The following is a 13102-nucleotide window of genomic DNA, read 5'->3' on the forward strand; positions in this document are numbered from 1 at the left end:
ATGTAAGACTTGAAACTATAAAACTACTACAAGAAAACAGGCACAATGCTTTAAGACATTGGAATGATTGAAGGTTTTTTGGATAATAGTTGAAAACATAGATGACAAAAGGAAAATTATGGAGTTATAGCAAATTAAAAAGCTTCTGCAGAGCAAAGGAAACAAGGAAGAATATATAAACCACAAAATGGTAGAGAATATTTGCACACTACACATCTAATAAAAGTTTAATAAACAGAATTGGTAAGGAACCTTTGTGATTCAATAAGGGAAAAACTATTCAAAATTGGGCCATTGACTTAAATAGACATTTCTGGAAAAAGATATACAAATATATATATATATATATAAATGTTCAACATCACTAATTATCAGGAAAATGCAAATAAAAACCACTACATGATAGATACCACCTCACTTTGATTAGAGTGAACAGTATCAAAAAGACAAAACGTAGCAAGTATGAAGTTGGGAAGAAAAAAAAATTCTTACACACCATTGGTGGAAATGTAAATTAGCAGTTCCATCATGCTATTATGGAAAAAAGTACAAAGCCCCTTTAAAAGTTAAAAGTAGAATGCCATATGACCCAGCAATTCTACTCTTAGGTATATACCAGAGAAATGAAATCATATGTTGAAGATATACCTGAACTCCCATGTTTATTTCAGCACTGTTCACAGTAGTCTAGAAATGAAATCATCCTAAGGGTTCATTGACTGATGAGTGGATAAAGAAAATGTGATAGATACACACAATGGAATACTATTCACATAAACTGGAAGGCAGGGCTAAGTATGGTTATCTTTGGATCTTTCACATACAAATTTAATTTTGTATGTGAAATATATTGATATATTAAATTAAATTTAATTGCTATATTAAATTTAATTTTTAACACTTTTTACTTTCACAGTAAAGTGTTAAAATTAAATTTAATATATCAACTAGTGAAATCCTCTCATTGGTGATAACATGAAGAGGACTGAAATGAAACATGCCGGACACACAAAGAAAAATACCACATGATCTTATTCATCTTAAAAATGGAATCTTAAAAATGTTGACCTCACTAGAAGCTTAGAATAGAATGGTGGTTACCAGAGTCTGGGGAAAGTAGCGGGGTTGAAGAACCAGGAAAGTTTGGTCAACTGATACTAAGTTATAGTTAGGAGAAATAAGTTCTGGTATTTGCAGTAGGGTAACATAAGATATTAATAATGTTTTAATGTTTCAAATAAAGAAAAGATATTAAATGTTTTCACCACAAATGATAAATATTTGAGGAGACAGATTTGCTTACCTTGCTTTGACCCTTATATAATGTATACTTATATTGAAGTATCCATGGTACTCTCCATAAATGTGTACAATTTTATGTATCCATTAAAAATGAAACAGGAAATCATCAATGTAACAATGAAATAATCAACAAATGAATACTATGAAGTATTTGTAGATAAAACCTATTAAGAGTAATTCATTTCTACCCAGTGAAACACTTTGCTTTCAAATATGGAACAATGAAAAATCATACCCATTTTCTAATTCCTCTATGAGATCATTCTGGTACCTACTTTCAGAATAAAAGATAAGAACATGATTTATTATATTTATTATATATCTATATTCTTCTAACTTATGCTAATTTATACTATACTAATCTGTACTAATTTTAATCTATTATACCAATTTTCAATGGTCTTGCAAATAAAATTATCTATAATTCAGTTAATTTTTAGTGATAAATAATGCTGGTTATAAGAAATTCATTAAAAGATAAAAGTAGTTTCTGTTTTCATAGTAAAAACATAAGAATGGGTTACTGGTCAACTACAGATTAAACATTATCATTCTTTATTCAACATACATCTAAGGATACCTGACATTTTAGTTGTACTTATTACAAATCAGGACAGTTTAATAATATCAGTCAGTATTATTTTCTCATTTGCTGTTAGATCACAAATGAGAAAATATCACATAGGCAATGTTTAGCCATCTAGCCAGCAAACGGGAAAATAGAACCCAGGCCAAGAGTCTTCCATTGGTACTCAATCAAGTCTAATTATTTATTGTCTTCTGTCTGGGAAGTCCCATAGAACATGAAGTATTGATTTAGGAATTTTCTGGACATGACTGTGTTGCAACTTGTTCTTTTATATCACTTCTTAATATATGATAAATTGTTCTTATGTATGCTATGATGAGGCTGAAAAACAAATTAAGCCTGGCTATTTAATAAACATGGATTATAAACACTCAACTGCCTTCATAATTACTAATGGGGGTCCTGACATTCACTCCATGGTATGCAGAACTGCAGGGTGCATTGTGCACATCTATGTTGAACATCTTTACCTCACAACGGCACAGCCTCTCTGCACTCCAGAAGGCCTGGTTCCAAGTGGAATTGGGTGAGCCTGGGTGTTCCTCCTGATTCACCTGGGGATTCTCAAAGCCATGACTGGGGGAGGGGCTTTAGATACTGGGGAGGGTCTTAGGCTGAGCAGAGAAGGAGTTTGTCAGAAAGATCAGGAGTTATTCATGGCCAGAGGATAAGAGGAATCTGGACGAATTATGGAGAAAAAAAAATACAGTAAAGCAGGAAGGATGGCAGCATGCAGGTATTTCGTCTGCTGAAACCCTTTGCTCTGGACATGTCCATATAATACCCAATACTAGAAGTGAGGGCCACACATTAGTACATGTCTTTAGTATTTATTTGTTTGATTCACTCAGTCAGCATTCCCCTTTTGAAGCCTCTAGAGTCAGACGGCCTAGTTTCCAAATAGGCTCAGCTACTCTCTGGGAAAGGGATCTTAAGCCAATTGCTTATCCTCCCTTGGCCTCAGTTCCTCCTCTCTAAAAGGAGCATGAAGTATCTCCATGGGGAGAGCCTGCCTATGAATAGACACCATAGTGAACAACACAGAGCCAAGAGAGGGAGAAAGAAGTCTCATGGTTTGAGTTTCTGTTTCCAATCTTATCTCAATGGAGTGTGCTCTTTGGATCTTCTGATTTTATGAGGAAATTGATTCTTAAACCAGTTTGTGTTGGATTTGCAACCAATTTTTAATGTTTAATACAAATCTTCTTCAATTTGACTGGGATCATATGATTCTCTTTGTTATCTGTAAAGGGTCCTATACACAAAAGACAATATATGCTTATTAAACATATAAATGATCTAAAATTTATAAAAATTCTAAAAAATACATTAATTTAATCACTTGTGCATCAACATATCATCCTAGGTAATTCAAATTCAATGTAAGTGTGCCTTGGCACAGGAAGCAAATTCTTCTGTAGAGAAACACATTAGTCCTGAGGACCTTGTTGAATGAATAGAATTCCGAAGAAAACTGCCAGGAGAGGCCAGAGATTCCGTAGGAAAGAACTAAGTTCTTTTCAACATAAGCATCTTAGTGATCATCTGCTCTGTTCCTTAACTTCCCTGAGCACCATTCTTACGTAAAAGGTGGAAAAAATAATATCTACCTTACAGCTCAAAGGATCTCATTTATAGGACTAAAAAGGACACAAATGTTGTTTGTTGTTCATCTCCCCTCCAGATACCTGGGGTTCAATTGGTGATGAATATACACCTGTCATATCAAGTACCTACAGGTGTTAATTTTTCCCCCTACTTAAATACACAATGGGAGTCACATTTCAAGAAGATCCGTGCAAACATTTGGATCTGGGGTGTGATCTTTGGTGGAATATTCAGTGTCCTCAACTATGAAAGGATTGGTTTCACTGGCATTTGACCCTAAGGTTCCCTTCAGCTCTGCTTTTTTTCAGGGCTCCAGAGGATAACGGTAACGCAAGTTCCTAACAGGGTCTTTAAAGTTTTTTTTCCTGCCTTTTTGTACCTGGGAGCTGCCGCTCCTCACCTCAAGGTGTTCTTGGTGGGCGTGGCGAGAAGCACCTGCTCCCGGGCTTTCCTTGAATCTTGCTCAAATTTCCTTATTTTAAAGGAGTAGTTCTGCAGTCTCCGAGCTATTCCCTCAAGTGTGCTTTATGAGATCCAGTTTCAATCTCCCGGTGGTAGCTTTCAGGTCCCGTTACAATTCCCTAGAGCTCCCAGTGCGTGTGTGCGGGAGGAGAGAACAGGGGAGAGACAGAGTTGGGGCACGAGGATCTAGGCTCCAGTTACCTGTCCTCAAGGTCCCCGCGCAACACCGCCAAGCGCGCGGCGGGGCCAAGGAACGCCGCGGCCCCTTTAAGAGCCGGGCCCAGGCCGGCTCTGGGGCCGCGGGAGGCCCAGAGCGCCGCGCGCCGCAGTGGAGTTGGGAGCGGGCGCAAAAGTTTCCTCCCAACTCCGGCCTCGCGCGCCGCGGCCGCCGCCCACTCCAGCCCGGGGCCTGGGGCCGGCCCTGCCACAGTTGCCAGGGCCATGGGCCAAGGCCAGCGCAGGGCCAGGCCGGGCCGAGCCTACGGTTTCACTTTGGCGGTCGAGCAGCAGCAGCCTGGGCCGGGCCCGAGCAGCAGCTGGAGGAGCGGGCCAGGAACCGTCGTCACCGGCCACCGGCCACCTGGGAGGTAGCCCTTCCCGCCGCCGCCCCCTCCTCGATTCCCACCCGCCAGCGGCCTCCTACGTAGGTGGAAGGGGAGCTGCCGCGAGCCCCTGTCCCCGAGGGGTCTCCGGGGAGAGGTGCCGGGCTCCCGGGCCGCCAGCTCCCGGCCATCCCCCGGCCATCCCCCGAGTGGGAGCTGCATCCGCGGGGCCAGACACCTGTCGGTGGGACCTGGCGCGGTAGACCAGAGCCAGGATGAAAGTAACTGTGTGCTTCGGCAGGACGGGCATCGTGGTGCCCTGCAAAGAGGGCCAGCTGCGCGTCCGGGAGCTCACCCAGCAGGCGCTGCAGCGGTACCTGAAAACCCGGGAAAAGGTGAGCGCCGCGCGGTGGGCGTGCAGGCAGGACCAGAGAAAGGGGGCGCGGCTGCTGCGCGGGCTACCCACGAGTGCCCCGAGGCCAGCGCACCTGCCAGGTGCTCTGAGACCTGAAGGCGCTGTTAAGGAGACGCACAGCACCCAGGCGACTATTGGGCTCAAGTTGTGGCTGCAACTTTGATGTGTTGCTAACATAAGTGACTCAGGTGCCTCTGGGCGTGTGTGTGTGGAATGTCAGCATCCCATCGCCCTCAATTGTGGGCTCGTTAGAAATAAGCAATCTGGGACTCCAGTCCGAACTCACTAACTCGTTGCTCTTTAATATGATTTCCAGGTGATTACAATACCCTAAGAAGTTTGAGACTCACAGGTTTAGAACTCTTTTGCTGGGACACTAGGTGCTGCTCACTTGAAGTGTGATTTTTGACCCCTTAAGGCCCGCCTCACTTAGGCTCCGTGGAGTTAGAAAGTTTATTGGTGCAAATAACACTTACACAAAGTTATAACTGATAAGGCCTTTGCAGTTTCAGCCTCATGAGCTGACCTCTTAAGGATTTGGGTAGGAATTTAGGTGGAAGGATGTCATTTGCCTGCATCAATCAGTCTACATTGAACGTGTTAACTGTAGATTCTATGAGCAATTACTAGGTGAGTCCTGCCGGGTCCTGAGTGACTATTAAAATGAGGAAGATGCCCTCAGCTCTGTCCCTGAAGTCAGTAACAAGTAAAAATTAACCTTTTTTTTAAAAAAAAAAATAATAATGCAATACATGTGCAGAAAATCTAGCTATGCTCTAGAATTCACTCAGGTGTTTGGGTAATATGTGCCTTTGTGCCTTCCTTAAATGAGCACTTTGAAAGGTACCTTTTACTTTGTTGAATTCTCACATGGAACATTTTATATACCCAGAATTATCTTCAAGCAGGGCAAGTCACAAACTCTTGTTTTAGGTGCCAGCAGTTCTCTTGATATTTGTTCTCATGTTATGGGATTACCTAAGTAGTGTACATTGGCCAATCAGGTGATGGAAAAATGTAAGTTTTAATTTCTTTTAAGGTCAGACGTTATCCAACATATCCAAGTAGTTTTGTTTCTTTCAAGTATATAGTAGAGGAATTTAAGAAGTACCTGTACCTTCTAAGCTTCCACTATGAATTACTCTATAGAAAAATCTGATTCTGGACAAATACATGTGTATTTTACTTTGAGCATCAATAACTGGAGGATAGTACAGTGAAAGGTTTATTGGGATATTAAGTATAATATGTGAAGCTGAACTCTTTGCTGATAGAATTGAGATGAGGGAAAAAATTTAAGGTGGTCTATAAAGCAATATGAGAATTCACCCTTTTTTTTAGCATTACTACGTTAGCATGTGTTATTTATATATGTCAGTTAAAAACAGATCTAAATGTGTAACCAATTGTTTTTGAAATCATATTTCATTAACTTCTGAAAGTTGGCTAGGGTTAGGAGTAATGATAATAGTATATCTTAAAGGATTATCTTATTAAGATAATAAATTAATTTTAATTTATTATTAAAAATAATTTGGCCTCCCAACTCTTACACATTTAGAAGTTTACTACAGGGCTAAGTTGTCCAAATATGGAGGTAAACCACAAGCTTCTAAATAACATTCAGATAACTAACCAACTGATTTTTAATGCAATGTAATTTGATCTTAAAAGGTGTTAAAAACTGTTGGGATTCTGGACTGGAAGCATAATTTATTTCAGAGAATGTGCAATGTAATTGCATTGATCAGTTTACTATTAACAGACATTACATTTTTCTGTGTTTACATTTATATGTTAGTGAATGTGACATTTAAAGGTTACCTGCAGCTTATAAAATTTTCCTCATTTTTAGCTTTTAAAGTTTCAATTTGACAAGTGGTGTTTTCCTCCTCCCCATACTCCTTTCCTCTAGTTTCTTTTTAAATAATATAATCATAACAAGGCTCAACTGATAAATGGCACTTATAATGGAACAAAAATGTCAAGAAATACTCTAATTCTCTGCTTTTATTCATTGAATTTGAAAAATAATGGAAAAAGGCCATAAATGTCAAAATTCAATTAAAAAACAATTTATAATAAATTCACTTTTCTGTAAATTTAGTGAAAGATTTAAAAGATTTTTCCCCCCCTGGACAGCAAAGTTTAAGCCCTGCACTCAGTAACAACTAACGCGAATTGTGCTTATTGCATGTAGCCTCTATGCCAGGAACTTTACGTATATTACATGACTTCACTCTCAAAACAATCTTAGAAGGTAGATGTCCCCATTTCACAGATTGGGGAAAAAAGGCATGAATAGTAAATTTGAATTGGATTGCTATCAGTCATTAACAACTTCACCTCATATGTTATAGACCAGAATATATGCATCTTTTTACAGATTTTGAAAAGACAATTGCCCCCTACTGATTCCTCAATATAGCAATCCCCCTCACCACCCCGGTAATGGGGATTGAACCCATGGCCTTACATATGTAAGGAAAATGCTCTACAATTGAACTATACCCAAGCCATGGGACATCAACAAATTTCTTTTGATTATACCTTTCATAGTTCAAGTGTACATGTTATAGGGAAAGGGACAACATCTGAAACAAATATTGTAGGATTTTCAAAGCAACTATAATAATAATCCTCAGCCTAATTACAAAAAAAAAAAAAAAAATGGTCAAGGTCTTTTAGTCATCCAGGTGGAGAGAGCTATAATGAAGCAAACACAGTGAACATGAATTTGAGTTTTCCACTTTTGGGGGAAATATATTTTTCCTGAATAATTGGTATTAGAGCAAGGTAGATTTTAAGATTAGGATGGAAGTTGTAGTTTTTGAGGTTTAGAAGGTAGGGGAAAGCCCATAGAAGCCCTTCTGGATTTTGTAAACAGCATCAGAGGAGTAACCACCACCTGTTGAGAATAAACAAAGAAAACTGGTATTTGTGGAATGTTGGGAACCCGCTGAATCAACAGAACAGAAGTAGGTGAGATACTTAAGAACCAGGGGAACTCTTGGGAAGGCTCTAATGATATTCTGAAATTTGGGACTTTGAGGTTCCTGCTGCCAATGAACTCCATTAGAGAGGTGAGTTGACTAAGGGGTGAGAATTACAGGATGCCTTATCTTTGGATCCTGGTACTTTATCAGTGTCCTGGGCTCTAAATCCAATTTAGCAAAGTAGTTAGTGGAAAGGTGATTGTCTTCTTAAGTGGTCAAGATGGGAATCACTGAGTAATTAGTTAAATTTATCATCAAAATTACTGGTGTCACAGGTGAATGGATGATTGAATCACAACTTGTAGGGGTTCTCAATCCAGGCCTCCAATTTTAATGTTTAACATTTTGAACAGGACACATTCCCGAGTCCCTTTTGCCATTTTTTTTTTCATCCAGTGGGTATGGAGTGGAGCCTAGGCATAAGTATTTCAAAGAGCACTCCAAGTTATTCCAAGCCCAGCCAGAGTTGAGAACAGGTTATCTAGCACTCATCTTTTGCTTTTGCTAAAGTTAAAACTCCATTTTAAACTCTTTTGATAGCAGATTCTGTGTCTTAGATACCTGTAAACTCCCCTTTCATTAAGTGACTGTCCCTCTATTCTTACCCTGAACCAATTATTTCCTGGGAAAGTACTCAAATTATGAAATTGCACATCATGAGTCCATGTGAATAGGAAGAGACTCCTATAGTAATAAGAGTGTATAGTGTGTTCAGGAGTTCAAATGATTGAGATAAGAAGTTCATGAGCTAGTGAGCATGCTAGAATTTTAAAAATGCAAATGTATGGATCTGACTGTATATATGAATATACTTTTTATTTTAAAATAAATATTTGATAGGCTTTTCAAAATGAAGCTTTTCTGTATTCAGCTATTTTGGAGAGTTTGTTTTTATAAGTGGAGACCAGCTTTCCAGAACTTAGAATTCTCTGATAAGACTAACAACTCCATGATTAATTGTGGGATCAGGATGTAAGAGAATTTGTGCAGTAACAAAAATCTAGTATGATATGGTGTGATATTACCCTGGAGAAGTAGGCCCTAACGTGAATTTCTGAACTTTTCAGCATGTGATGCCTTGTTACCTAAATAGGCTCTAAGGTTCTTATGTACATAGTTTAGGTCCAGACTGAATTCCTGAAATGTTTATTGTGTGTTTGACTTACTTAAGTGCTTTATTTCCTATTCAGTCTTCTCCTCTTCTTTTGTATAGAGTAGATGTTCTTCCCTGAATGTGGATAGAACTGTTTCACTATCAGCTCTAACTTGCTTTGGCTTCTGCCACTGGACTAGAGTATTGGAAAGCTTCTAAATTTTTAAACATTGGGATCCTGGGGTCTGCTGTGACCCACAGACATATTTTCTTAGGTCTTAATGATCTGTTCTTATTTAGTTGTCAGTGTCTAAAATTTTTGAGATTTCACATAAAAATACAAATTTCAATCATCTTTTGGGGAAAAACAAATCAGAAACTCTCATAATACCTGGCTTTACTTTCCCACATGACAACTATCAGTTGGAATTAAGACACCTCTTTTGTCTTTAGAAGGAATTATTAATGCTCCAGTCTCCATTATTGTCCAGTGAGGGTAAATGATTATTGTTGGGTTTAACTTTTCTCTCTGTTCTTATTCTCTTACTTATGGCCCACTTAATGCATTGTTGCTATTTGTCTGGCCTCCTGGAAGACACTTGAGTTATGTCTCTGGACCTTCTCTTTCTCTCTTCAACATTTACAACCTGCACACAAGGTTTGCTTACGAGGGGTTGACTGCAGTTTGGTTCATTTGAGCTAGGGTAATTGTATTGTGTGGGATTAGGAGCCACAACTCTGATATGGAGGTTGGCATCTTGGGCTCAAATAGCTTAGTTAGTGAAGTATTCATTTCCAGGCATTCTGTGTAGAATCTTTTTGAGGAAGATGGACAAGTGGCATTAAATTTTTATGAAACTGTTTTCTAAAGAGACTGAGAGTTAAAATCATCTGAGGAATCACTTAAAAACTCAGAGCTTTGGGCCTATCTTGGAAATTCTGCAGAAGTGCATCCCAAAAGAACCTTCCGGTATGATGGAAATGGTCTGGATCTGTGTCTAATAGAATAGCTACTAGAAACATATGGCTATTAAATACTTGAAATGTGGCTACTGCAAGTAAGGGGCTCAATTGTATGTTTTAATTCACTTTCATTTAATTAGCCACAAACAGGTTGCCTATATGAACAGTTTAGGTTCTGTGCTCTTCTGATGGTTTCTCTGAGCTGCTTCTGAAAACCACTTCCTTAAAGCCTGGATCCCAAGCAATTCTTAACTTGACATTCTTAAAGATGTTGCCACTTTGTATTGATAAGAACTTTGCTATTGGAAAAGGATCTTTATTTATTCTTTGTTGTTCAGAGGTGGAAGAGAGACTCTAAATCTGAAATCCCCCATGTAAACAGTAGGAAAAAAAAAAGCAGCTGGACTGGAGAGCAAGTCAAGGCCTGCCCCAGTTTTTACCTTGCTGTACCAGCCCGTGAATGGTACCAGGAAGAAACGGACCAACAAAGAGCCATTGAACCAATTTCTGGACCATTATCAGAACCATTTTTAGTGAAACTGAGATGCTGCTTGACTATTAAAAATACGAAATATTTGAAGAGTATGTTTCCTATATCTCATACTTTCCTGATTTTCTGCCTTCCTTACTGGCTATTATCAGTCTCTTTGGCTCTTTTCTTCCTTCCTCCACTACAGCCTGTCATTAGCATGCCCCAGGACGCAGTTCTTAAACCTCTTCTGGTCTCTCTCTACTTATTCTGTGGTGAGTTCTTCTAGTAATGTGACTCCACATACCATTTGTATAGCTCCAGTGCAGATCTCTCCTCTGAACTACCAACTCCATCCAAGGCTCTCCTTGACACTTTTGCTTGGATGTCAGGTGGGCACTTAACACTAAAAGCATGTCCTGGTCCTGCTCTCCAAATAGACACCTCTCATAATTTAACCATGTTATTAGAAGGTGATACCATCCTTCCAGTTGTTCTAGACAGAAGTCCTCATCATCACCCTTGATGGAGACTTCTTTGCTCTCATGAGTTTCCTGTTGGGATTTTTTTTCCTTAAAGTTTTCCTACTTCTGCCCTCTATACTCCCCACTATAACTCCTTCTTAACCTGTAAGCTAGGGTGATCATTTAAAACCTAGTCAGGTCCTGCCATTCTTCTATTCAAGATCCTCTGATTGCTTCCATCTCTCTCATATGGCCTATAAAGTGCTCCCTGACCTGGCTATCTGTGCAGAAGAAAGTTAACATGGCAGACCTGAAAATGCAATCCTTAGAAAGGCCTGCTTGCAAAGCTTGACCCTTGGCTGGCATCCTGTCACTTAGATTTGTGGAGAGTTTTCATCATTTCCCTATAAGAATGTCATAACTGCACCAAAACTGTTTATGCAAACAACATGACTTTTGTTGAATACCTGCTCTATTTCAGGGACCAGGAATGCTAGGATTTTCACATGTTAAGCAGAGGGTGCCTTCCTGACCAGTCCCTAATAACAGCTGTGGTGTGGAGTCTCTAATAATTAGTTTCCCTGTTGGGTGACATTTTACATGTGCTATCACAACTCATTGCTGGGGGAATTAAGCATGTCCTGTCCACAGTGAAGACCTTTGGAGGCTTATGCCTAGTCTCCTCCAGATTTCATGTCAAATTCCATTTCCTTTGACTGATTTTGCTTTGTGTTGTTTCACTAATAAGTCATAACCATAAGCATTCCTCTGCTAAAGCCCTTGAGGCCTTTTAGTGAACCACTGAACCTGGATGTTCTTGGGGACCTTGACACTTGATATTCTACCTCTCCATTCTCATCTTCTATTACCTGTCTGTCTCTCACTCTGCCTCAGCCCCTGCCTCTCACATGTTCTCCAACTTCTAGACAAGTCCTCAACACCCATGCTGTTTTCTTTGCCAAAAATATTTTCTAACCATTGTCCACCTGTCTGCTTCCCTCATCCTTTCCATCTTAGATGATTGTTTCCTTCTCTTAGAAGTTTTTTTGATTATGCTATTTACAATTATAAGCCTCCAACCACCCTCTCTATTGTACCTGACACTCTTCTCAGAGCCACAGGTTCAGTAAAGACCTCTACCTTTATTGAACTTGGTATTCTAGTTGGAGGAGATAAAAGATAAAATAAGTCTTAGGGTAAGGAGGGATGAATTCTGTGGGTAGAAATAAAGCATGAAAAAGCAACAGGGAGTGTGTTTGGAGGGGTTATAGTTGTAGGCATACAATTATGTTACAAATACACTCACATTTTAGTCAATTTGTTTAAAATATTTGTATCAATTTTTTAAAACTGGAGAATTTTCATTAAATTGGATAATGAATCAGATACTATTTCTATTAAGGTCTCATTACCCAGTTGATTACTAGGTTTTCACACTCTCCCCAAATGAGCTATTCTCAACAAGATTATCGAGATCTGGTAGCTGAAATTCATGGTTACCTTTTATACTTATTCTTGTTGCTATCCCACCACTGTGTGAATTTCTCAGAACTTATAAATGCCTCTTTCTCATTTTAGTCTTCATAAATACCTCTTATACTACCTCTTTCTGTGCTGATACCCTGGGGTTCTGGCTTTGTTCTCCATCTCATCCTGTCCCCAGATACATAACTCTAGCCCTCAGTGCTCTCCAGACCCCAACAGCTGCCTTCCTCTAGACTTCATCACCTGGAGGTCCCATTAGAGCAAAACCATCGGCTTGTCCATCTGTATCTGCTTGCCCAATCCCCCTTGGTCTGTTGCTTTGTATGGGGTGCCATCATTTAATTGGTTTTCTAATTCAGAAACATGGAAACCTTCCTCCATGGTGACCTACTCTCCCTCATCCTCTACCACATGTCCAGTTGGTCACAAAGTTCCTTTGATGCTTAGATGTCACATCTCATGCATTTGTGGCCTCCTTTCTACCCCAAGGCCACACCACTTCTCATTTCTATAGAAGGAAATTACAGCAGATCCTTAGTTGACCTCCCATTTCTACCATTCCTCATTTCCTCCAAACCATTCTTCCTGTAGTGAAAATCTAATGAAGCCCTCAGTGCTGCTGAGAATATTTAAGTGGTTCTCTTTGCTCTTAGTGAAAACCCAAACTTTGCTCCCCTGCCCAGTTTCTCTATTCTTTTACCCCCCCCCCCCCCC

The 13102-nt window shown here is 39.5% G+C and overlaps 1 protein-coding gene across 2 annotated transcripts in view; it reads left to right on the forward strand.

Annotated features, from left to right (window-relative positions):
* The first annotated feature begins 4340 nt into the window (after positions 1 to 4340).
* The window catches only part of Pard3b (par-3 family cell polarity regulator beta), a 981002-nt gene continuing 972240 nt past the window's right edge, over positions 4341 to 13102 (forward strand). For both annotated transcript variants that reach the window (XM_048808385.1, XM_048808386.1), the window contains exon 1: positions 4341 to 4898. In XM_048808385.1, coding sequence (XP_048664342.1) covers positions 4779 to 4898 — 120 coding nt within the window. In that variant the 5' untranslated portion in view covers positions 4341 to 4778. The remainder of the gene's footprint in view (positions 4899 to 13102) is intronic.

This window comes from Marmota marmota, unplaced genomic scaffold (assembly GCF_001458135.2).
Source record: "Marmota marmota marmota unplaced genomic scaffold, marMar, whole genome shotgun sequence".
Classification (NCBI taxonomy): domain Eukaryota; kingdom Metazoa; phylum Chordata; class Mammalia; order Rodentia; family Sciuridae; genus Marmota; species Marmota marmota.